Source organism: Anarhichas minor, unplaced genomic scaffold, assembly GCF_050575085.1.
Source record: "Anarhichas minor isolate MPS153535 unplaced genomic scaffold, ASM5057508v1 ptg000045l, whole genome shotgun sequence".
In the NCBI taxonomy this organism is placed as follows: Eukaryota; Metazoa; Chordata; class Actinopteri; order Perciformes; family Anarhichadidae; genus Anarhichas; species Anarhichas minor.
This window is the reverse complement of record NW_027466491.1, coordinates 1,330,113-1,356,540: the sequence shown is the minus strand read 5'-3', so window position 1 is coordinate 1,356,540 and position 26,428 is coordinate 1,330,113. Positions and strand designations below refer to the sequence as shown.

Below are 26,428 nucleotides of genomic sequence, written 5' to 3'. Positions count from 1 at the left end.
GAATTAAGCCAATCAATAGTGTTGTATTACTATTCTATAATGTGGGGAAGGTGTAGCACTTTTTCCAAAGAAAATATTAACAAAAAAATATACATTTTATTTTTAAAGTTAAAACATAAACCGGCCCCCGTTTTCTCACCAATCTCCTTTGTAAGGTCCCTTAGGAGGCCCATGGTTTTGGATAAAGGCAAATGTCAAATGTTATCAACCTTTAAGTGGCCTTAGAAGTAAATAAACCTAATCATTTAAGTTGTACCAGTTAATACTAATACCACCCAAATAATGACGACATTCATCTGTTTCTCTTTGCATGTCTTCGGTGATTAATGAAGATGCAAATACAATATAGAATCGAGGCGTTTGCCCGGGTTAACCTCATCATCAGTAAGAGTTGTGTGTGTATTATTGTGCTCATTCAGTGAGTCCACATGATACTGGATGAATCGACCCGGTTCTGTGCTGTAAAACGTTTGAGTTTCAGTGAGCACTGTGTAGTTCCACTAATGAATCCCTCTGCTGACAACTCACAAAGTCCAAACTACTCTTTTGGAGGCCCGTTGACCATTGATCGTTTTTTCTTTGCTTTCAATGAGAAGCCAGAGAACAGAACCAACAATAATATTGATTAGCTCTTCTGCACGTCTCTTTAGTTTCTTGCTCCTTCAGATTGATTCAGTCTGATGAACTGGTTTGGACTGCAAGCGGAGAGGAGTGCTTGCATATTGAGTGTACTTGACATTCAATTCTTGCTTTTTTTTAATGATGCAAACTATATTTGTTTTTTTACATTTATCTGTAACATTTATTTTCTTTTTTTTTCATTTCTGGAAAAGAAACACTGAAGGTAAACATTGCTCTTTTTTTTTTTTGCACAAGGAAACATTAAAAATATTTCTTTTTGACTTCATACGTTATCTTCTTGTTTTACAAAATGTACATTTCACATTCACATACGGGGAGGTTGAGGCTAGCACAATGGTCACTTAATGTTTCCCCATGGGCTTCAAACTTCCTGTTTGCTACAGAAAAAACCCCTTCCAGCTTTTCTCCTTTCCCCCCCCATTACAAACTTTATCGTCTAAAAGGTAGAAAAAACCCCACAACAGCAGTGACTACTTTCACAATACAGCAACTTCAAAAAGGGAAACCTACAGTCGAGCTGAAGGGACAAAGTAAACTTTCAAGAACTTCCTCGCTCACGTACTTACAAATGTAGTAGAACCAATAAACCGCCCTGGAGGACTCCCCGCCTTTTAGAAAATCACTCTTAACAGCTTGTCCACTTTACCCACTCATGATAATTGATCCTGAGTTGATGTGCAGCAGTTGGATGGCACAGTGGGATGAACAACTAAAACCATATATTCATTCTTTGACATTCATCTAAGAGCACAAGGCTTAATGACAGGTATGAGGATGAACATTCAACACTGATGCCTCTGACGTTGTCTCAACATGTTTGCAGTTCAAGACATTTCCACAACTGGGAAAGACAATATGCTTAGGTGGCGGCAGGACAGATTGGACTCAACAAATAAAACAAAAAGACATTCAATAAATTAAATACAGAACAAACTTGGTATCTGTGAAATAGCTTGTAAGATGGAATTATGACGCAACAGCAAATAATGACATATTACAATACAGAATTTTTAAATTCAATTTTTCTTTCATGGAATGTACAGGAGGAAAAATGCACCGTATGAATTTCAGACAAATGTAAATGACTGCTGCTGGGGGGGAATGTCGGTAATTGTCAACAGCAAAAAAAGCCAAAGCCAAGGTGATAAATAGCCCATGATACACAATGGCACATACCATGTGACGTAAAACAAAAGTGCGACATTTTGGGAAGTGTTTTTAATTTAATGCTGGTATTTTTTTCTCAGACTGGAATCAAACTTTTCAAAAATGATGACTTGTATTTATTGATCCTGAAGTGTGCAGTTTCTCCTTCCACACCAGACTTCCTGCACTGCGTCTCAGCCCAGTGTGGCTGGCTGAGCAGTGTAGCCGGTATAAACGCACATTAATGTAGAGAAGGAAAAAAATACACGTGTCTGAGGTTAAGACCCTTTTTTTCAGACAAGCGGAACTCTTCATGGTTGCTTTTCTTCTTTAAGTCCAGCCAACATGATTAAAAAAGTGCAAAATGAAAAAATTAAGTTCTGTGTCTGGCATGTTTGTTTCATTTCATTCCCGTCTCTCAATACGAATCATACCCTTAGCTCTTATGCTAAATGTCTGGGATGCTAATAACTCTTAAGGAACAACCTTAGAATCATAAGCATGGTCTATATGCACGTCTACAAACAAATGACATCATCACTAACGCTTTGATACATTACAGAAATACAAATTCAGTCCATATAAAAACAAACAGCAGTGTAAACCATTGCACCGTCGCTCGTATTCCCAGGCCTAACATGTCACTGCATGCACTGACAAAAATCACAACATCCAAACTCAATACACTGTTACTGCCAAACCTGTCCCTCTGAAGACGGATGGGTTGTGTATCGAGCATGTAAAGCGCATGAAACATGCAAAACATGTTAAAGGAAACGAAAAGTTTCAGTTTCTTTCTCCGTCAAACTTTTGTTCAGATTGACTTTGATTGTATTTCGTGATTTTTTATTTAATTTTTTTAACAATTATGAATTTAATTAAATCCTCCCCTGCTGCAGGGAATATTTGCCCCCTTCATCATTTCACATGTAATGGCTGCTTGGTTAATGATGTGGGTCAGTCTAAAGTGCGAGCATCTCGATGTACAAGTCGTCTCATCTAATGTTTAGTCTTGTGAGGGTGTCGCTTTTTTGGAAAAACTAAAGTAATAACACAATATTTACTAAAACGGTTTAAGGTTGACATTTTCGGGAAAGCTTATTCGTTAGATGAGAAAAATTGATACCACTCTCACATCTGTACATTAAATACGAAGCTGTAGCCAGGAGACAGTTAGCTTAGCTAGACAGGAAGTAGCGGGGAAACAGCTAGCCTGGCTCCGTCTAACGGCGCCTACCAGCACCTGTGAAGCTCACAAGCAAACATGTAATACGTCCTTTGTTGAATTCATACAAAATATGTGGTGCAATGCGTTCATTTTGAGGTTTTAGAGGATGTTTTCTACCTTTGTACAGAGGTAAGTTAGCTCCCCCTGCTTCCAGTCTTTAGCTAAGATAAGCTAACGATATACGAGCGGTATCAAGCTTCTCATCTCACTCTCAGCACAGAAGCAAGTGGTTTTCCCTAAATGCTGAAACATACATGTTTCATGAACTAACTTTTTAACAAAAATAATAACATCCAGCCAAGTTAAAACACCATAACCATGACTGCTGTTCACCAACTAGCTGCAACTAAAAGTCACTGAAGACCAACAGATTCATTTTCAGACTCCATATCAGATGAAATGACTTGTACTAGTGAACATCTTTTTCCGTGCAGATGTTTAAATGATGCCAATTTTCAAATGACACTTTCATCTGATATATATCACATTCATACAGAGCTCCCACTCTGATTTGCCTTGCTACTGTGAGGTGGTCAACTTCAGGTCCTCGTCTCTCTTCTTTTCTCCGTCCGCATTCTTAAAAAACATGATGTTCACCCTCCGACCCCAACCCCTGACTTTCCACGTGACAAAAGATTTCAGGCTTCCTGGGCTCACACCAACTGAAAGCCACAAAAGATTTATGCTCGGATTAGATCGAGCCAAAATCTCATCGCTGCAATCAGTCTGTGATCTATAAAGAAAATGTGGAAGCAGTTCTTCAGCGAGTGAGTCCCTTTGAAGCCACACTGTGGCAAAACAGAAAACGCAGCTGACCTCGTCAGCTCGGTCCAAGGTCTCAAGAAGACGAAGGAGGTTTGCTTTTTATAAACAAGTTGACTGTACAGTATGGGAGACGAGGGGAGGACTGAAAGAGTGGTAAGAAGAGGGGACATGTAAAGCACTGCAAGAGAAGTAAGAAGGACAGAAAGGAAAGAGGTCCTTGATTTGTTTTGGAAGAACATTCATCTATTGCAGCTTTCACATCTCTGCAGAAGTTCAGGGCCGGTCGCATTTTTTCTTGACAGTTTTGATTCGTGACAAAAAAAAATCAAATCAAAATGACCATGTTTTTCTCACTTTAAAAAAATAGACTAACAAAGCAGAGCTCACTGTAGTGGTCCCCAGAGCAGCCAGATTAGGTGGCTGACCAATTCTGAACTCCGATAGAGATATGAAACACCGACAAATCTAAACATCCAAACATTAGGATATCCTTAGTCTAAGGAAGGAAAAGTGCAAACGGCACTGAGGAAACCGAACGGGGGGGATTCTCAGTTCACATCGATCCGGTTGGTTTTTAGAAGCCGTTGAACCGCAGCCTGTCTGTCGGGGCTCCTCAGGGCTGAGGGTTGCCGTACATCAGCGGTATGATGAAGGCAGAGATGTCGTCTCCGGAGCCCAGACGCTCGTTGGTGATCCTCCAGCCTCGGTCTCTCAGCACGCCACGCGCTCGCATCACCAGGTCTTGTGCTGCCATGGTGTACCTGGACAGCAGAGAAAAACAACAAGAAAGCCTGTGATCCTCAGTATGTGGGGGCCGAATAGCTTCACTAGTTAGTCATTATACCGTCCCACTGGATTATTCTCCGTTTTTGCCTCAAAGCACCTTCTTCAGTCATAATGCAGACAGAAATACTTGACATTTACTGGAGAACTAAAGCAGTAAAGCTGAAATTAAACAGAAAGTCTCATAATCAGGTTATGTTTTGTTTCTTTTCATTCATTCTGTTTTATTTTTCACCTCGTCTTTCCTTTGAAACACCTTCACTTCCCGCCCGTGTGATTGCCCTGATTAGTTCCACCTGTGTCTCATCACCCTCCTTTCTTTGTGCATTTAGTCTTTGTGCTCTCCCCGTCTTCTGTCAGTGCACCCACTGTGTAGTGTTCAGCCTCCCCCCCCCCCTAGTGTTAGTTTATTCTTAGTGCTCCAACTTTATTTCCTTCTATCTTGTGGATTCACTTCCTGATACCGATGCCAGACAAACTGCTTTAGAACTCAGTAAGTGTTTTACTTCAATTAATCATAGAAATCACTCTGCCTCTTACTTTTCTGCATTTGGGTTCAGTTCTAGTTTCTCTGCGTTGCTAACTGTGACAAAAACAAAGACAGACAAATAAAGAAATTTAGAGAGAGGAAAGAATAAACAAACAGCAGACCTGTGTAGGTCATCGGGGTCACAGTTGGCCAGGAATGTGGTGACGGCTTCGGCTACTTCCTGGTTGGAGAGGACGTCCCAGAGGCCGTCGGTTCCCATCACCAGAACATCGTCAGCCCCGTGCTCGTGCTGAATCAGGTCGTATACCTTCACCTGCGTGCCAGAACATGAAGAGTTCATTAAAAAGGTAGCCGTGAAATGAATGGGCGTCTGACACAATGTCATACCAAAGTGAAAGATTCCTTGTAAGTGGCTCGCAAGATCAAGTACACTCAGTGAAAAGGAGCTGAAGTTTTTCCGCCATACTGAAATCCATACTGACCTAGCCCTCACACTACTCAACGCGTGGCGTTTTTCACAACTTAATGAATTCAGGGCGGTTTTCATTCACCGAGCGCATCTCAAGAAACCACTTGAAAGACTCTGCTGAGGGGTGAAAGAGAAAGCCGGAGACACAGAGCGCTGAGAGGAGTTTAGTCTTCCACGTGAACCTGGTATGAACCCCGGTTATTAATGAATTAAAGATCAAGCAGGGAGCGCTGGGAGGGGAAATGTAAAACTCTATAAGACAAACTGCAACACATCAGGAGATGAAAGAGCTTTGAAGCCAGAGCCAGACAGCCAGACAGGTGAGCTTAAGTTCTCCCCACAGCAGAGGACCTTTTTTCAGACAGAGACACAGCTGTGACTGTAGGGCAGATACGACAGGGATAGACGCAGGGCAAGTCATGTGTTTGACTTCTCCTCTCACATAGGACACGTGTCATGAGTCAAAACAAGGTCAGGAATGGGTCTGGCAAGAACTAGGACGAATGGAGGACAGAAACATCTGCAACATCTGATTAGGGTCGTTAAGAAGTTGGTTAGTTGAGATTGTAACCTGCTCCATTAGAAGAACGTCTGACGGTAAATGGGTTTAAGGAGATAGATGCACTATTCCTCATGTTTGGAAAGCCTAGCATGACAAAATGAAACACAGGCCAGCTGCAAGAAAAGTTTCGACCTGCTGCCACAATCTATAACTGTTGGCGGTCAGATGGCGTTCTTATCGCTGCCTTTGTTGCCACATATTCTGTGTTTCTTGGCTTGTTACAATCACCTGTAGATCATTACATATCATGGTGTCCAACTCGGCAGATGTCTCCATGCATGAAGTACATAGATACCTGCTGTGTTGGGCCTAATAACAGGTTGGTATAGCCTTGTAAAAAGTGTAGCCTTTAATTAAGAGAATATTTTTCTCCTTACATTTGGTTACAGAGAAGAGTGAGTCACGTCTCCATGTTTAATGAGCTATAAAGTAGCTGAGCAGCTAATTAGCCATCTAGCCAGCAAACTGACTGCTGGCCTGGTACCTTTGTTTGAATGAGAGCTCATGTCAGTCTGTGGCTCTTATGTTATGGAGCAGAAATAAGGTTTCCATTCACGTAGACATGCAATACAAGAAAAGGGGATGGCGTCATGAAACAGAAATATATAAATGTCTCCCTTTTGGTTTTTTGAACACAACACAGTTGGCCTTTGAGCACACTTAGGTCATCAATGACTGAGTTTGTGTCAGCAGGCTATATTTGCAGAGTTGGCTCTTACCTCAGGGCAACAGGAAAGGAACGGTTTGATGTAGATGTTGGAGTCATGAACTTTGAGGTCATGGTCACCAAGCCCACGGGTCACGCCGATGGTGGCCAACACTCGTGCCTGTAAAAAAAAAAACATAGACTGGTTCAGTTAAGCTTTCTTACACTTTTTTAATTTAAAAAAACACGTGGGCGTCTCACAGTGCAGTGTGTTGCAATATAGCATTTTGGTGCATTAAATGTAAACGTATTGGGTGGTGCATGAAACAAACATCACAATATGCGACTGTGTTCAGAAGTGTTGTAAGCACGAGGATATTCCTTTCGATTTCTATTCTAATAACAATCAAATTCCACCCGTTCATCGCTGTGTGACAACTCGTTTTGTCAACAGACATTCATCAGACAACACTGGCGCCGTGTGGTCGCCAGATGCCGTATTCCTTTAGCTTTGTCTCGCTTCGCATCAAACCGAATTGATTGAAATAATGAAACAAACTGACATGATGGAAAATTCGAAGCGTTTTCTGCAATTTATTTGGTGGATTGCTTTCATTTTGGGTCTTCTTCCTCTTCTCCTCATCCCCTGCAGTCCAAGTGGGGATTAACTTCACTTCTCAGAGAGACGAGTGTCATCCCCCGAGTGGTGTGTGTGTGTGTGTGTGTGTGTGTGTGTGTGTGTGTGTGTGTGTGTGTGTGTGTGTGTGTGTGTGTGTGTGTGTGTGTGTGTGTGTGTGTGTGTGTGTGTGTGTGTGTGTGTGTGTGTGTGTTAGTTAGATGTAGCTACTGGAGTGAAACAGATGGACTGTCTCCTCTCTCTTCTAGTGAGGGTGTACATTGACACACACGTGCAGGCACAGTGTGGTGCTCGCACATCAGAGGCCGAGTGTTCGCCCACTCTCTGGGTGGCTAGCAAGCATGCAGTGTGTGTGTGTGTCAGATTGACAACGTTAGAGCGAGTGATTTTCTCTGCAGTTCTGAATTCCAGAGTAGATGTACAGAACTTGGAGTAGACTCACACACACACTTACCTTTTTCCCTTCCCCATATATTAGTGGAAACTTGAGATCTTCATCCCCAATGGTCTTGTACGCCCTGTGTTTGAGGAAAGAATAGAAAAGCAGAACAAGACCGATAATTTAATCTTTTCTTTTCTTCCCGTGTGACACATTCACACTCAAGAGGTACATAATGGAGGGAGTGAGAAGAGCCTCTCCCTCAGGTGCATCATTATCCATCCAGATGTAACTAACTACAGTCGGACTGATGCTTTCTAGCTGAGATGTCTCGCATCTTTAACGGAGCACTTCAGCGATTCAGAATTAACCGTGCATTAAATAGTGGGACTTGCTGGAGTCAATCTTCCGAAAAGCGGTCAACATTGGTGCGGCAGGAGCCAAGATACCCTGACTTTTAATCCCTAGTATGGGATAAGCTCCAAACAATACACTTCCCGTTACCTTGATGACATCATTAGAATTATTTTTACATTTATATTAGAAATTATATAAAACTGTTGGCACAGGCAGAGTGGGGTGTGATGAATGAACTGATCTTGATGAGGCAACATGGTGAAGTATAAAGTTTTAACGTCATTATTTAGCGAGAGAAAAGTGAGGGGGGGAGGGGGTCTTCGACTACACGAGCGAACAAGACAGAAATGAGTTCAGAAGTGCACAAACGGAAGCAGAAGATCTGAAAACGCACTTTAAAAAACGGAGCTTTGATGTCGGACTGAAAGACTCTGCGGCTGACGCTGATGTACTTAAACTAGCTAGATTAGACTCGGTGTCACCAGTTCAACGGAGAAGATCAACAACTTCAAACGGCTTCACGTCTGACCAGGGTTTGCTCCGTCTCTCTCTCTCTCTCTCTCTGCCCATTTGTCTGTCTCAAAAGCGAGATGTGTACTTTTCCCGTCCCAAAATGCAACGCTCTGTCTGGCCTCTGTGCCTTTGTGTCGGAACCTCGCTCGTCAAACTGAACACCTCTTGATCTGAACAGCGAGTCACACGCTGCTCCGATCTATCCGGGATGTCTCTACACGAGAACCATCCTTCTCAGCATTTCCGAGTTCCACACATTTAGTTCTTCATTATAAATGCCACCCTTTTGCGGTTGCCCGCTGCTCAAATGTGGGGTTTTATATCTTAACATCCTCGGGTTTTAGACGTGTGCTTATGACAAGACGAGCGATTTCAAGCCATCGCTTCGAGCTGATGAACCTGAATACTGCCTTGCTCAGGGGCATCTCAGAAGTTTCTGCTAAACCCCAGCAGCCAAAGGTAGAATAATTATAAATCTCTTGGCTTTCTCAAATCCTACAAACTTATTCTCCAGCTGCCTTGGTTTGTGACCCTGGCTAATTGAAAATGTTCGAGCTCTACTGTGATGGCCCCTCTGTTTGGTTCCTCTCCGTGCTTTCTATCTCCAGGGCTGCAGGGCTGCAGACCTGATTGGGGAGTAATCAGTGGCATTGGACACACCTGGGCCCGGTGTGCCTCGTGCTTAAAAGCTTGAGCAGCAGAAGTTTTCGGATGGCACCGCTCCTCTCGCCGCAAACCTTTGTTGTGGCGTTTGGTCTCTTTTCTTTGTTCTTCCAACCATGCAGCACATTTTCACGCTTTCACTCCCTGCACTGCTGCCTTTACAGTTTCCTCCCATCCATTTGTCTGACTCCCACACTTTTTGGGGTGATGAAGCACTTTATTTGTTAAGTATACCCGAGATATGAAGAAAATCGGGGAAAAAAAAGAAAAGACTTCAAACTACTTCCTTGCTTGGATGTGAAGGGAAACATGAACAGTAGTCCACACAGTGGCACATCCTGGCTGGCACATATCTGCTCCTGAGGGGCGGTCTGGTGGTGAAATATACATCACAACGCACACTATTTATGTGGCTCTATGCGCCAGTGAGTGAGTGTGAGAGAGAGAGAGAGAGAGTATAGCGGTAAAAGCACATCTCATTACCGGCTTCCTCTGAAGCCACAGTCAAACAGCATGGTGCCCTGCCAGCCCACAGAACATTGCACATGCATCCATCTCTGCTGTATCGTTATATCATATCAAGTTAGGCTGCTCCCTCATTAGCTCTCTGCTGGTCTCTGGCTGTACAGGAGGCTGTGAGCAGCAGTAAAGGAGGGCAAGGGAGTGAGAGAAACTGAGATTGAGATCGCAGCTAATGGAATATTTTTCTTATTATTGTTGAAGGCGGGTGCAGCTGGAGATGTCTGTTTGCCATGCCGTAACATTAGCAGTTTTCATTTCCCCAGCATCATTTGGGAGGTTCAAATCCCAGTGAGGCGGGTCCTTCCATCTTAAAGCACACATTTTGAGGATGCAGGGGTCCGCCATCTTGACGTGCTTCGTCTGCTCGGTGAAAAAAAAATAGAGCGTAAGACAAATAATGAACAAAAGATGGAGGGAGACTTACCATCCGTTCATGGTGAAATCTCTGTAGAGCATCCTCTTGCCCACCTCCTTCCTCTGAACTCTCCGGGGAAATTCCAGGTGCGTGAACTCATTTCCTAACAGGTGAGGCTGCATGAAACCCTGGAGGACACAAGGATGGTCTTCAAGTCAGTCAAGCAGCTAAATGTGTGCAGATCAAACCATGAAAGCCATCTTTGAGGCTGATAATATGATATTAGAGAGTTGAAAATGTCTTATGGTACACTGGCCTCCTTTGTTTTACACAACATTAAAATGCCTTAAATTTCGTTATTAATATATAATACTGTACGGAGATATCTGTGCAGGCAACATTGGCAGTCATAAAGAGCTTTCCAGAGAGTTCATCCAAACATCATCATTGAGATGTATTCATGAAACTAAAAGGAAACATGGAAGCGTCACTGCTTACTGCCACTGGCTATAAAAAGGTCAAACACGGCCAGCTATTCTCAGCTGTGCTCACATTGCTTGATATTCCCTGTTGCCCAGCTCTTTAGGAAATGGATGAAGTTCAGCTGCCTCGCTGATTGTGTTGCTTGTTGTGTGAACACACGGCGTGAGACTGTGGCCAACAATAGAGCGCTGCAGTCCAGGAAACGAGACAGCGTTTTTTGCACTTCCGGTTCCCTCGACTCAAAGTCATGGACATTTTTTAGTTATTTTATGTATTATTTTTGATTAGATCTAGGTCTGTGGTTATAACGAGCTCGAGAGACACGCAAACACTCCTTACGGCTCAGCGGTTTTCTCACCAGGAACTGGAGTCGCTGTCGTTCTGATTCTGGTGTGAACTCTGTCGACACGGGGATGATCTCGTTGTTTCTAATAATGATAGCCCTGCAGACACAGAAAAAAAAGTTGGGAGAGGTAATGTACAGGCAAAAACCTTGAAGATTCACTTCAAACAACCATATTTTTGGGGTGTGATAATAAGCCAATAGATGTGTAGTATGTGTGCTGCGGAGGCGTAGCAGCAAAAGAAGGTGAGCTGTGAGAAGGGAGAGACAGAGGACACATGGAACAGCTGACTACCCCTCTAGTGTCGGCCAATTTCCCTGCTGAGGTTGGCCATGAGAGCGTCCAAAACAGCGGGAAGGGCGTCACAAGGCACTGACATCACATGTTTTTGGGTTCCTGTGCTGCGGTGTCATTATCAGTGCCTGATTTAGAGGCTCTTTCATGTAGTGGACAGAAGATAAGCATACACACCTGCTGTCTCCTGCATTCCCGATGTAGAGTTTTCCAAGCAGGTAAACCACCGTGAGAGCCGTACATCCTCCTGTGATGTGGTGGACTTGCTTCTCCCTCTCAATCTGGGCATCCTGGGAAAGCGAGAGACGGTTGTCAATCTTTAATGAAGATTCACTTAAGAAGCACAATCGAAAAAAAAACAAAAAAAAACTCTCACATCTAACCACACAGTAAAAGTTAAAAAACAAAATCCAGACTGTGTGCAGCCCACACAGGCAGAGGGACGGTTTAAATACAGAGACTCTGCCGTCGTCTAGTTAATAACATTCATAAATACGACTGTGAGGCCGTGAAGAAAAAAAGATATGGAGGAAAATGATCAGGAACAGACACTGAGCAAGAACCAAGTCTGAGAAAATCAGATCGACTTTTTTTTTTTTTAGAAAGACACTCTATGTGTAAGCATCGTTGTAGACTATTGATCGCCACACACACACATTTCATAATGCTCATTAACTTGTTTTCAGTTTGTTTGTCTGTAATTTCTTTCTTTTTTTTTTGCATTCCAATCTTGCAGAAACCCTGCAGACAGAAGGTTGACATCTTCCTACCAAGACTACGGCTTTAAATGACGCAGTGAAAATCTCCTACAAAGGGATGTCAAGTCAGATGTAAGAGAGCTTCTTTTTTTTTTTCTCTCCCCTCGAGCAGACAGAGTGGTGGTGGGTTGATCGGAGAGGAGCTTTCACAGTGATCTTTTTAATCTGGGTACCGCAGGGTCCAGCTTGAACAGCGTGGACTGTTTTCCATCGCCATCTAGTGGTAATACTGCATAGACTTTGGCTTCTTCAGATACGTCGCCACAAAGCAATTGAAAAGAAACAGTGAAGGAAAAATAACAAAGAAACACACAACTGAATGTTACAAAATAAGAAAAAAAAGTTGATTGGCTTGTAGCTGTTTCTTCAGGAATTTTCTGATAAAAATGCCTCGTGAAAAAGCAAATTACACATTTAGTCAGATGCTGCCCTTGAACTACAGAAATCCGCAGTGCGTACGTGTGCGTTTAGCCGGGAGCCATCGGTCCATCAGCTCAGCTCTCTGAGGCCAGATGTCTAAATCAACTGTAAACAGAGACACTAATAAGGTTGCGGTGGGGAAACTATCTTCATGAGCACCTCTGTAAACCGTCTGTGTGTTGGTGAATGTGTGTGTGTGTGTGTGTGTGTGCCTTTCTGGCCTCAGGTCGGAAAATCAGTGTGTGATATTTTGACAGCAAAGACTAATTCAGCAACTGATACCAGCTTTTGTTTATCTGACTGTATTTGCATACTTGCTGAGTGTTCATGCAAATATGTACTGCATACACACTGGCAGTATGTCTATACAGTTTGACAGGTCATGCACTCCAATGCTAATATTTCCCTTCAAATAAGAAAATGTGGTGAAAATATTCCTTTTGTTTCCCACACATGAAACCATAATTCATTTAAATTAAATATCAGGATTTGTGAATCTTGTGAATTTATTGTGGTATGACTGCATTTCAAGATATCTTATTTCATATATCTATATATTATTATATGACACATCAACTGACCTAGACTATAATAAAACGCATCTTAATGTGTAAATGTACTCAACTAAGTGCTAAATAAACGACTAAATAACTGAACTATTTACCGACCGTCAGCTACAGAGAAACACATTTCTGCTCATGAATTTATGTCACGAGCCAACTGTCCATGGTCTTTATAATATTTAGTTATTGTCTTGATTAACTGATTCATTGTTTGGTCTGTAAAATGTCAGAAAGCCGCTTCCAAGAGCCAGAGGTGACAAATTCAAATGTCTTGTTTTAGTTCAAACTCAATGATATGCGAGTGTGAAAAAAAATGACCCAGCACCAGACTCTCACCATCTCTTTAAAGGCGTTCTCTATGGCTCCTACCACCAGACTCTCATGCTGGATCTTCTTCTCTGTAAAGAAGCGAGGCGGAGGCGGGGTGTTGCACGGGGAACTCGGCGCACCTGCGGCCCCGCGCAGGGAGGCGGCCCGGGTCAGGGCCCGGTGAGGGCCCGGGGTGTTCCCCTGGAGGTAAGGGTTGCTGTCGGGCTCCTCGCCCAGGACGGTCGGGGGGAAGGAGGCCAGATTGCGTAGGATCTCGATGACGGCCTGGAGCTGGCATGCGATGTGGTGCTGCAGCAGGCGGGAGGCGACGACTGCCGCGCCTGAGCCGGCGTGGCCGTCGAACAAGGCCCAGTAGTGGAACACCAGTCCTTCACTGTCCTGCAGACACATTTATGAAAGATGTATATTCATTTATTATCAAGTGGAAATATAATCACATTCAACACGAATGATAAAAGGATTATAATTCTTTTTAGCTCAAAGATGCATATCTTTACACCCACTAATCAGTGTCCCACCCAAACTTTCTTAAATTCTGGTAGAGGTGGGGTTTCAGTTAAAGAGCAGCTTTTAAAACGCATCAACAATGCTTTACATATGGAGTGTGCCACAGTTATCATTACAGACTCTTTTATATTTAGCATTTGAACTCTGATTTGGTTTGGTTGATCCCATTTTTGATGTATTTAAAAGGGGCAGGAGCCATCGTACAAAACATCAGAATAATGGGGTCTCACTGGAAAATCTGTATAATTCATGTATACACATGTACGCAAAAATCCCATGACTCATCCTGTCCAACAGTGTTTGGAAGCTGCAGAGGTCAAAGCTCCTCATCTCTTCAAGTCTTTCTGTAGGCAGAAACAGAACAAGGCTCCCCCTCACACCTCTGTCACCTCTGTGCCATCACACACTCTGCTTGGTATTACCTGACCTGGAATACCTGACCCACGCGGTGTAACCCTGGAAAACAAACGACTTTGGACGCAAACTTTTGGAAGTTTTAACTGAACGACCATCTGTCTCAACTGCTTCCTCTAAGAGAACAGTTCTCACAGTTTTTGTGACTGAAAGCCAATTTGCAGCGATAGAGCTTTACATGTGAACAAAAACAAAAACACATATATCAAATTTAAATTAAAGACCAAAGAAGTTCATTTTTTTAAGTTTATTTGGTTAAAATGACAATTTACTTACTTATTCATACATCTTGTACGACTCCTTTAGTTTTGCCAGTATTTGGTCATCAACCACAGTATTGGGCAAAAGGAAATTGCGAGATGACGCCTTGATGAAAATTTAAGGGATCACAGTTCTTACACTTCATCCTGATGGGAACAAGTGATTGGAAATTGAATATCGTAGAGTTTGAGATGTTTCCTTTGGTTTTAGGAAATCACAATTTTCTGATATTTTACTGATAAAGTGACAAACAACCAATCGATTAATTAACATATGAACCTGTAGATTACTCAATTATTGAAATGATGGTTAGTTCCATAAACGCATCATTCTAGACGCATCATGTCACAACTAAACACACAACGGGAACCCTGAATGGCACATAAACAGCTCCACATATACAGTACATGAAGTACATGAATGTACGCTGTAAACCCTTTGTGCATATGCTGAAACATTGAGTGTATTTGTGTCACCTCTCCCAGCTTGCCCTCTCCGTTGGGCAGGGAGTTGCGTCTCTTGGCCGTGGGGGTCTTGCTGGGCGTGGAGGGAGGGCAGTAGCTCATCGGCCTCCGTCTCGCTACGACCACCTCGCAGCAGGCCTGGTCCTCGTTCAGTGCACTCTTACCAGCATTAATCACCCTGAAACAAAAAGGCATGATACGAACAGGTTGACTCATTTTATAGACATGCAGAGGTCCTAATATCAAAATCCCCATTTGGCAACATACTTTCGGGCATTCATTTTCTTTTTTTTCCAGATACAATTTTGCTGCGAGCAACAGATGTGCCACTTGCTGCGATTGCCCGGTGTGACAGCTGTGGTCTGGAACAGGCGGTTGAATGAAAGTCGACGTCAGATGCTTTTTGTTGGATGAAACAGCACTGTGGTCTCTCATGGTTATCATAGGATCACAGCAATTAGTCTAGAGAGCCTGCAGCCGGAGGTTTCTATCTGTGCGCCGGGCGAAGCAGCTGCTGGCTTTTGTGTGTTTCATGTTCCCTGATAAAGATCAAACAGGAGAGCTTGTTTGTGGTTACCCCTCTGCCGGGAGTGTCCTGATGCATCGGGACAGTCGCTTCTGGGAGAATTAGAATGTCTTTGTGTGTGTGTGTGTGTGTGTGTGTTGCCTTATTCATCTTTACATGAATTAGAGAGAGAGACAAAGCCCACACTGTTTGAGGACAGTCACATAATAACTATGTGGTTTGCATAGAAGTGATCTGTCTCATTTGCTCGTTTCACACATTTCAGCATTTGACAACATTTCTTTAAGTACTGCTTTGCTTCTTTTTTGCGTTGTGGTTCACAAACGGCACAAGAAGCTAGCAGAAATACACACATGAGCAGGGCTGAGGCCATGTTTTTGAATATAGATGATAAATTATGTTTTCTGTCAATTTTAAAAGTTACATTCAAAGTAAATATAGTGAAAAAAAAAATCTACATTCATTTTTTGGGGGGTTAAGATAAACGCCTAAATTGCAGCCCTTATCTTTGCCTGCTGAATAACAGCCCATAGCTACGGTAATGTGGCGGCTAGCGATACATGGTGAGAAAATACAGATCGTGGAGGCAGCTGCAGTGAGGCTGGCGAGTCAGACAGACGTCTCTGGAGGGTGTTGTGAATGTGTGTGCGAGTTGAGAAATTGGCCTATTTATAGACGCAGACGTTTGGATGTTTTCTGCTACTAGTGTGGCTCTTTGCCTCAAATGCTTTTTAACCTCCGATAGAAATAGAAAGATAGTGACAGGAGAAGCAGCGAAAACAAGCACAGAGATATTTTTGCAAAAGCGAGTATGTATTTTAGATTTGGCTTTTGCTGTTCCCATTTTTCATCGACACATTATTTAATGTTGCTCTACGTGCCTGTTTTGCTAATAGATATTGTGTTTGAAAGCCTTATAGCTGTCCATTTAACCGCTGCAGATCATGCAGCGGTTAAATGGGAGGACACCAAATCAATAAAGGCTTTTGTATTTTCAATCTGGTTCAAGTGAAGCCATTTTGCTTTAGTGGAGTGCAGAGGAAATCCAATAACCAGGGAGCCCTTTTTAAAATGTGTACAGCAATATGCTGTGATCAGTGTATCAAACAGCTTATTTTGTTGGATAAAACTGGCACTGCTTTGGTTCTAAAGTGTCAGTCACCATGCATGCACAAAAGCCATCATTGTCCAGAGAGCTGGTCTGCGCTGTGATTACGCAGCTCTGCTTTCAAACCTAATATATTTCTGCTGCACCCTCGAAGATGCCCTCTGAGTTATGACGGCCATAAAACACTCTGACGCATCGACCACTTTGGAGCTCATGATGGACAAGTCCGGGAAGTCTTCGTCTGCTTCATCGAATCGGCTGTCAACAATCACAGTAATGTGATGAACTTGTGTGTGTGTGTGTGTGTGTGTGTGAGATCATGTCCTGCTGGTTTTACTTGGAAAAAAAGCATGTTTATAGGAACTTTTGAACCCTAGAAACTTTTTTTCCAAAACAGTCCTCATCCTTCAGGACTATAATGTGTTTAATGGGTCCAATCAATAATGGGTCGTTCTGTGTTACTCTAGTTCATGGTAAGAGCAGCTGATGCCATTGTGTGTGTGTGTGTGTGATTGAAAGTGCCCTTGCATCTAATTTATCCTCATTTCAGCATTTGCAGGAAGAATAATAGTTGTTTTTTTTCATTTCCCTGCCAATCACGGTTCATTCGGAACAATTAGCTTTCCTCCCATTAGGAACAAAACCTAATCCCCCGCCATTGTCAGACATCTAATGCCCTCTTTGTTTCTCGACCCTCTGCAAGAGATTCTGGGCCAGACAATGGCCCCAAGGATGAGATAATTATTTGGCGAAGCACAGTGGTTCATATAGCTTTGCCTCCGTTTAACTCAGAACGTCAAAGGAACAAAAACAGCGAAAGATCTACGGGTACAATGCATGAAACAGTCTCTCAAAAAGTCTACATTTTTGTACATTTTCTTGAAGGTTTTGGTCAGGATTGCACCACCACCTGAATATCAGAGATAAGAAAACACAACGGCAAAATGGGAGCGTTTGAATGGCATGCAAGAAGAATGGATGGGTTCTTCTTCAATAGGAAGTTGTGATGATGAAAAATGTACACTAAAAATGTGTTTATTTTTCAGTGTATGTATTGGACAGTCGCAGTTCTAAGGGTGGTTGAGCAAACAGTCAATTCTGAGCACTTCAACAACAAAAATTGAATACGTCACTTTATATTGTCTTGGATTTTGCTTCATTCCAAAAAGAAAAGAAAATTTAGCAGAGTTCTGCTGTTTGGATTGTGAGCAGAAAAGAGAGTGTGTGAGGTGTGAGAGTTAAGAGAGGCGCGAGCCAAAATGGCTGCTGTAATGACAACACAGAAGGCTTTAATTACAGATGAATGGCGGTACGAGATGAACTCATTAACGACACCGGTCCCAAAGAAACACTCTTGAGTATCAGTGAGAGTGTGTGTGTTAAAGAGAGAAAGGAAGATGTGACTAAAGGCCCGATTAACAAACACTTTCAGTATTATTCTAACGTAATCCCGTGGGAGAAAAGAGAAGGAGGGACTCCATATATATATATATATATATATATATATAAATAATAATAATAATAATAATAATAAATGTTGATAAGAGACAAACGGGCTGTAAGGCTTTTCAGGAGCTAAGTGATGACTGATTAATTGGCTATTCCTCCCATTTGTCCCTTGGTAAATACTCAAGATTCCGTGTATCTTATTGTGAAACGTTATCCACAGTCATTGCTGGTATCAGGGTGGAGAGGCCTTTTGGAGAGGCGCATTGGAGTCTGGACGGGGGTTATCCAGCTGTGGGTTGAATTCATTCAATCACACAATTCCACTCACAACGCGTATCATTAAGTCAACAGAGGGACAAATGAACTTCCAGTTACAGTAAACTTGTAGTGCAGATATCAAGGGGAGTCAACTTGTAATTGATCCATGTACTGGAGTTGGTCATTAGTCAACTAACCTCACACTGATAACGCTTTCCTGAATGTACGTGACAACGGTCACGCGCCATTGTTCCAATAACAAACTAAAGAGCTAATGGAATGTCATGGAATAATATCCTGGATCCACGCTTTTACATCAGATTATATGGAGGGATGTGACATGATTACCAGTACACTGGTGGTTCTCTGCTATACTACAGTGTGTGGGTGCTGACGGGGCAGCGATGACGAGCATACTATGCAAAAAAAAAACCTGTTCACCAAAGTGCGTTAAAACTAGTCAGCAGTCTGGAGCCGGAAAGCCATGGACAGAATATGAGGCTGCATCTTTTTGAACTGGTTTACTACACCGAGAGTGCAGCTGCATGTAGACACTAATACCCAGATGCTGCTGGTGCAGAAGTGGATGCATCATCCTCTTGCACGTGAACACCAGCTTGGGCTCTCAGGGTGGATGAATGCCGTTTATCCATGAAGTCGGAGAGCAAAGGGGGATGCTGGGGATGGATGTGGGTCACAACAGGTGCCGGTCTGTTGTGATGGATACCTGCAAGCACTTAGGCCTCCACAAGACTTAACGCACATTATGCTATATATCAAATGCCACTGTGATGATGACACGTTAAAGGCATCAGCAGATTTAAGGGCAGTTACTTACTCGGCGTATCCGGTGGCCCACGGTAATCTCCTCGTCTCCTTCAGGATGAGGATGGGCCGAGCTATGTGGTCCGCGGAACACTCGATCTCATCCTGGGACAGCCCAAGGAACTCGGGTCGCATATATGGGAATTTCAGCGGCAGCTCGGAACCAGCGTTGCCCCCTCCGCCGGAGCTGCCCCCGGCCATGATTCCGCCCATGAACCCGGCCACCGCAGACTTGACCCGGGTGAGCATATTGGTGGCGCGTCGCGGCGGGGTGTCCGTCGGCCGGTGCGCGGCGCCGCGGCTCCCTTTCCCCGGATTCCCCCCCAGCTCGGCCGTGCTGGTCGACGGCAGGCTTGATGGAGGATAAGAGGGCGGCGGAGGAGAGGAAGAGGAGGAGGAGGACCTCAGACGGTTAAAGCTTCATTCATTCAGAGCGGAGACAGCAGCCGCAGCCGGAGGAGAGGATGATGAAAACAGCTATGATGCATTAGGTAAAGCCCTGCACACCCATGGAGAGTCATTGGTAACAGCTCGGCCGTCGTGAACGCGGAAATACATTGAAGATTAACGGGTCATGTGACAGAACCATGGTTGCACACTGCAAAAAAATGTCAATTCCATGTTTGGTCTCCACGTTTCTATAAAGCCCACAATACATTTTATTTAAAAAAAGAAATAAAGTAATATAATATAATATAAATAATAGTGATATAAATATAGAATATATAACATCCAGCGGTGCGGGATAAATCTTTTTTTTTTGTTTGCTACTGTATGACAATTGTAATCGTTCACGATATTTGATGCGATGAGTCATTATTAATACAGCTCTATTTTGTAAACAGTATAGGTTATGCTACACCTCTCTACTGGAAACAAATGGAAATTATTATAACGGATTCTAATTTATTTATACAAAACAAGACTTTAACGTTCGGTAGGCTCAATGACTGTTATTTCTTGCAGTGCAGGATGAGCAGTTTACAGAGGCTGACAGCAGGTTAAAGGTAATTCAGCCCTAAAGTCTTTACACGGACTGTAGAAACCCTGCCCTTGTATTGTAGATTGTCCTAATCAAAAATATGATATATTGCAATGTAACACGTCATATCGGACGCCTGCGTCATGACAGAAATGATTATGATGATCATAAGAAAAAAGGAGTTCTGCCTTATTTTTTTAAAGTCCCTTCTTTTGGGTTAACGAAGCAGCCCGAGCGCGTTTCCTGCAGCCTACACTCTTTAGTATTTCACTATACATCTGTTGAATAGCTCACCAGTCTGGTGTGTAGAAACTCAGCTGTGTGATTATTTTGTGATATCGCGAGGACTTGTCCTTTAATAACAGATAACTTAAGACAGTGATTCTTAACCATGGGGCCGCGGCCCACGATTGGGCCGCGAACGCCACCTAGAGGGCCGCAAAAAACTTTCAGTTTTGCACCTGTGTGCCGCGAGGGCCGCGGGACCGCATAGGTTATCAATTGAAGACACCAGAGATATTACTGTTCTCCATGAGACGCTCAGTTACAATATAGCTTCCCACCACCTGGTGGCGGTAATGCGTCAGTCAGTTGTTTAACAAGCTACAATAAGCAGAAGAAGACACTCAGCTAGCCGCTAACCCAGTTATGGGCAAACTACGGCCGTTGGGCTTTTTAATCCGGCCCGTCAAATATTGGTACAAAATTGTCCAAACTATAATAAAGACTAGAGCTGGGCAGTATACCGGTTTTAATTTCCCGTATGATATGAATTCTTCACACACCATTATACCGGTGCATAGCCAAAACAACTGCTGTCTGCTTTCAACAGGCAACTAAATGTATTCTTTGCTGCTAATGCACAGCAGTCAGCGCTAGTTGTCTTATATGTATTGAGAGGGAACCCTAGTCATGGTCATAACTTTATAACACAACAATTAACAACCCACAACTAATGCTCTTTAACAGAGAATAACACAACAGCACACAACAGTCTGTGACACAAAAACAATTTGTAACACTAATAATTGTACATTTATAAAATTTCACCGCCGAACTGCATGCTGGGTACAGCTCGCAAGCGAGCCTGCTTGCTAGCACAACAGTCTGCTAACAGCTGGGAGAGGCTCCGTCGCTCCAGTAAAGTTACATTAAAGAACAGAGCGATGCAGGATGAACAAAGACAGACCGGAGCAGTGTTACATCAGTGTTACATCATTTAATGAATCATAAACATTACATGATTTAACCACTAGAGGGCATCAGTGTTCCATCATTGAATGAATCATAAACATTACATGATTTAACCACTAGAGGGCATCAGTGTTCCATCATTGAATGAATCATAAACATTACATGATTTAACCACTAGAGGGCAGCAGTGTTAAATAATTTAATGAATCATAAACATTACACGATTTAACCACTAGAGGGCAGCAGTGTTAAATCATTTAATGAATCATAAACATTACATGATTTAACCACTAGAGGGCAGGAGTGTTAAATCATTTAATGAATCATAAACATTACACGATTTAACCACTAGAGGGCAGCAGTGTTAAATCATTGAATGAATCATAAACATTACAAGATTTAACCACTAGAGGGCAGCAGCGTTAAATCATTTAATGAATCATGAACATTACACGATTTAACCACTAGAGGGCAGCAGTGTTAAATCATTTAATGAATCATAAACATTACACGATTTAACCACTAGAGGGCAGCAGTGTTAAATCATTGAATGAATCATAAACATTACACGATTTAACCACTAGAGGGCAGCAGTGTTAAATCATTGAATGAATCATAAACATTACATGATTTAACCACTAGAGGGCAGCAGTGTTAAATCATTTAATGAATCATAAACATTACACGATTTAACCACTAGAGGGCAGCAGTGTTAAATCATTTAATGAATCATGAACATTACATGATTTAACCACTAGAGGGCAGCACTGTTAAATCATTTAATGCGTAATAAACATTACATGATTTAACCACTAGAGGGCAGCAGTGTTAAATCATTTAATGAGTAGTAAACATTACACGATTTAACCACTAGAGGGCAGCAGTGTTAAATCATTGAATGAATCATAAACATTACACGATTTAACCACTAGAGGGCAGCAGTGTTAAATCATTGAATGAATCATAAACATTACATGATTTAACCACTAGAGGGCAGCAGTGTTAAATCATTTAATGAATCATAAACATTACACGATTTAACCACTAGAGGGCAGCAGTGTTAAATCATTTAATGAATCATGAACATTACATGATTTAACCACTAGAGGGCAGCACTGTTAAATCATTTAATGCGTAATAAACATTACATGATTTAACCACTAGAGGGCAGCAGTGTTAAATCATTTAATGAGTAGTAAACATTACACGATTTAACCACTAGAGGGCAGCAGTGTTAAATCATTGAATGAATCATAAACATTACATGATTTAACCACTAGAGGGCAGCAGTGTTAAATCATTTAATGAATCATAAACATTACACGATTTAACCACTAGAGGGCAGCAGTGTTAAATCATTTAATGAATCATAAACATTACATGATTTAACCACTAGAGGGCAGCAGTGTTAAATCATTTAATGAATCATAATTACATGATTTAACCACTAGAGGGCAGCAGTGTTAAATCATTTAATGAGTAATAAACATTACATGATTTAACCACTAGAGGGCAGCAGTGTTAAATCATTTAATGAGTAGTAAACATTACACGATTTAACCACTAGAGGGCAGCAGTGTTAAATCATTTAATGAATCATAATTACATGATTTAACCACTAGAGGGCAGCAGTGTTAAATCATTTAATGAATCATAAACATTACACGATTTAACCACTAGAGGGCAGCAGTGTTAAATCATTTAATGAATCATAAACATTACACGATTTAACCACTAGAGGGCAGCAGTGTTAAATCATTGAATGAATCATAAACATTACATGATTTAACCACTAGAGGGCAGCAGTGTTAAATCATTTAATGAATCATGAACATTACACGATTTAACCACTAGAGGGCAGCAGTGTTAAATCATTGAATGAATCATAAACATTACATGATTTAACCACTAGAGGGCAGCAGTGTTAAATAATTTAATGAATCATAATTACATGATTTAACCACTAGAGGGCAGCAGTGTTAAATCATTTAATGAATCATAAACATTACACGATTTAACCACTAGAGGGCAGCAGTGTTAAATCATTTAATGAATCATAAACATTACATGATTTAACCACTAGAGGGCAGCAGTGTTAAATCATTTAATGAATCATAATTCCATGATTTAACCACTAGAGGGCAACAGTGCTAAATCATTTAATGAGTAATAAACATTGCACATTATTTATGATTCATTAAATGATTTAACACTGCTGCCCTCTAGTGGTTAAATCATGTAATGTTTATGATTCATTCAATGATTTAACACTGCTGCCCTCTAGTGGTTAAATCATGTAATGTTTATGATTCATTCAATGATTTAACACTGCTGCCCTCTAGTGGTTAAATCGTGTAATGTTTATGATTCATTAAATAATTTAACACTGCTGCCCTCTAGTGGTTAAATCATGTAATGTTTATGATTCATTAAATGATGTAACACTGATGTAACACTGCTCCGGTCTGTCTTTGTTCATCCTGCATCGCTCTGTTCTTTAATGTAACTTTACTGGAGCGACGGAGCCTCTCCCAGCTGTTAGCAGACTGTTGTGCTAGCAAGCAGGCTCGCTCGCTCGACCATGACTAGGGTTCCCTCTCAATACATATAAGACAACTAGCGCTGACCGCTGTACATTAGCAGCAAAGAATACATTTAGCTGCCTGTTGAAAGCAGGCAGCAGTTGTTTTGGCTATGCACCGGTATAATGGTGTGTGAAGAATTCATATCATACGGGACTTTCTTTCAGTGTGTGGAATTTGGGCTAATGCTATCAAACGAAGCACTGAAGCCTTCAAAATAAAGCGACACCTAGCGACGAAACATCCAACGCTGGTGGGAAAGCCTGTTGGGCTTCTTGTTGTGTATGCAGGTTTACATACACATGATAAATAAATGTCTTTGTGATCATCACATTGTATCATCTCATTTATTTGACAAGGGTTTTGCCTGTTCAACTCCGCGAGGACGCCGGCGTCCTCGATCCCCTCCCCTTCCGTTCAGTTCCTACGTCACAAAACATGGCCGTGTTAGGTATCCCAGCATGCCCAAAACCCTCATCTTTGCAAAGAAATCATCGATTTTCTTTCATTTCTTATGAATTTTTCACAAAAGGAGCCCAAACACACACTGTCCAAAGTCGCCATAACCGCTGCAAGTCGGATCTTGCAGCATTTCGACGGAAAAAGACACATTACAGACCCAACAATGTGCTAGCGGATGTTACCATGGAGCTAGTAGCTTCAGAAAACGCTAGTACTTAAAGTAAAAACCTTATCTTCCTCTTCTATAAGCCGTCAACCAACGTATAACCTTGCGTAGCTGAGCTACCCACATACTCGATTGTGCGCTCAGTCGCAGCCATTACGCACAGTAAGTCCGCTACTTACATACGACGTCTTCGACCATATATATATAGTTTTTGCAATTTGCAAAGGCTAAAAATAAAAGGAAAATAATAATATATCAAAATATAAAGGGAGAAACACCTTTAGTGTGTCAGAATATCATTTGGTTACCATGTGTCCATTTGGGTCTCCAAATATCCTTTTAGAGCTCCGCCTGGATCTCTTCATGGAAGAAACACTGTAGAATCGTCATACTTTGTCCAATCTTCTTCAAATTTGAGGCAGTTGTTCACTGATAGTGTAGTTACAGCCCTATACTGTCATTTACCTGTACAGATACAGCCACAGGCAGTTATTTATTCTGAAAGATACTTTTTTATTTTATGCGGACAAAAATCTTCAATTTTTACTGACTCCAAAGGCCCACTGCTCTGTTTCTATATGACCTACAGGTTTTCTGACACTTTTGATGCATATAGTCAGAGTGGTTCAGAAGCTACAGCCATTTTAATTTGGGTATGTAATTTTAGGCGGTTTTGCTCCAAAATAGGGGTGGAGTTGAACAGGTAACAATATAGTTATTGAATACAAATCAAACCAAGAGTGAGATCAATCAGTTCAACTAATAGTGTTAATATTTGAATGGGCCCCGGGACACTTTGTACTTGAAAAGTTGGGCCCCGAGGTCAAAAAGGTTAAGAACCCCTGAGTCTTAAGATACGAGTGGCTGGAGCTGTGCGTACTCATGCGCATCATAGGACAACATGTATTTAATCAACTAAAAGGAAAGGACTTTAGACATAATCAAGCAGCCGAGGGACATAGTGTTGGTAAGCGCAAACATTTCAATTTGTAATACAATGGAAACAATTTGTTTTAAAAGTCGTATTTTTCCCCTTCTTCTAGTATTATGATTATTATTAATATTAATATTAGCATAACTTGCTCTTTAATTCACTGGGAGGACCCCTCCAATGTACTGTTTGACCACTCACATTTAGAAAAAGAGCTACAGAGCATCAAAAGAAATCTGTTAATGGACAAATCATTAACATTTACAACCGTAAACATGATGGATTATTCCACTGGAGGAATCCCTTTTTTATGACTTACAATAAAAACTGCAGACTTGATGACTTATCAAGCCAATTTTCCTTGAGAGTTTACTGATGAATTACCAAACTGAATGAATTATGACTGCAGCCTTGATGGTCCACTATCAATACAACCTTTGACTAATTATTGATGAATTGCTAACATTTATAACTTCATTATTATTATATATGGGAAGCGGCATGACTGTGGGGGAAAAAAAGGAAGGTATTGTAATACACACGGAGTCCCAGTAGATAGAGCCATTACACAAAAGTAGAGCAGGTCTGACCTGCTGATTACCCAATGATGACTGTGCAAGGTACCAAAGGACTTTCTTTTTATTCATCCAGGAACTGCTTCAAACAATATTATAGTGCTCTTCTGTGAAATAGCAACAATAAACACTACAATAAATGGTCTTATGCCAACAGTTCTGTCATTGATGTTCGCTCCAGGTCTTGGTCATATAACCATATTCTTTGACTTACCTAACACTTTCGTTGAGGAAGCTCAAAGGTGTCACAGGGCTAAGGGCCAGATGCAAGTTAATAGCCTGTTATTTACACCTGCCTGACATTGTCTATGTGTGATTTGATTTAAGCAAGGCATGTGATGGCTGTGTCTCCTCTGTCTTCTATATGGTCATAGG

At 41.8% G+C, this 26,428-nt stretch overlaps 1 protein-coding gene across 1 annotated transcript; it reads right to left on the bottom strand.

Annotated features, from left to right (window-relative positions):
- Nucleotides 1-666: 666 nt before the first annotated feature.
- Nucleotides 667-19,693, bottom strand: LOC142971243 (protein phosphatase 1H-like). The gene is made up of 10 exons (XM_076111910.1): nucleotides 19,175-19,693; nucleotides 15,008-15,173; nucleotides 13,356-13,727; nucleotides 11,456-11,568; nucleotides 10,999-11,083; nucleotides 10,227-10,345; nucleotides 7,823-7,886; nucleotides 6,805-6,912; nucleotides 5,216-5,367; nucleotides 667-4,542 (listed from the first exon to the last, which is right to left on the bottom strand). Exons 1-10 carry the CDS (start codon nucleotides 19,408-19,410, stop codon nucleotides 4,395-4,397), a joined length of 1,563 nt encoding a protein of 520 aa, XP_075968025.1. The 5' UTR covers nucleotides 19,411-19,693; the 3' UTR covers nucleotides 667-4,394.
- Nucleotides 19,694-26,428: the final 6,735 nt, after the last annotated feature.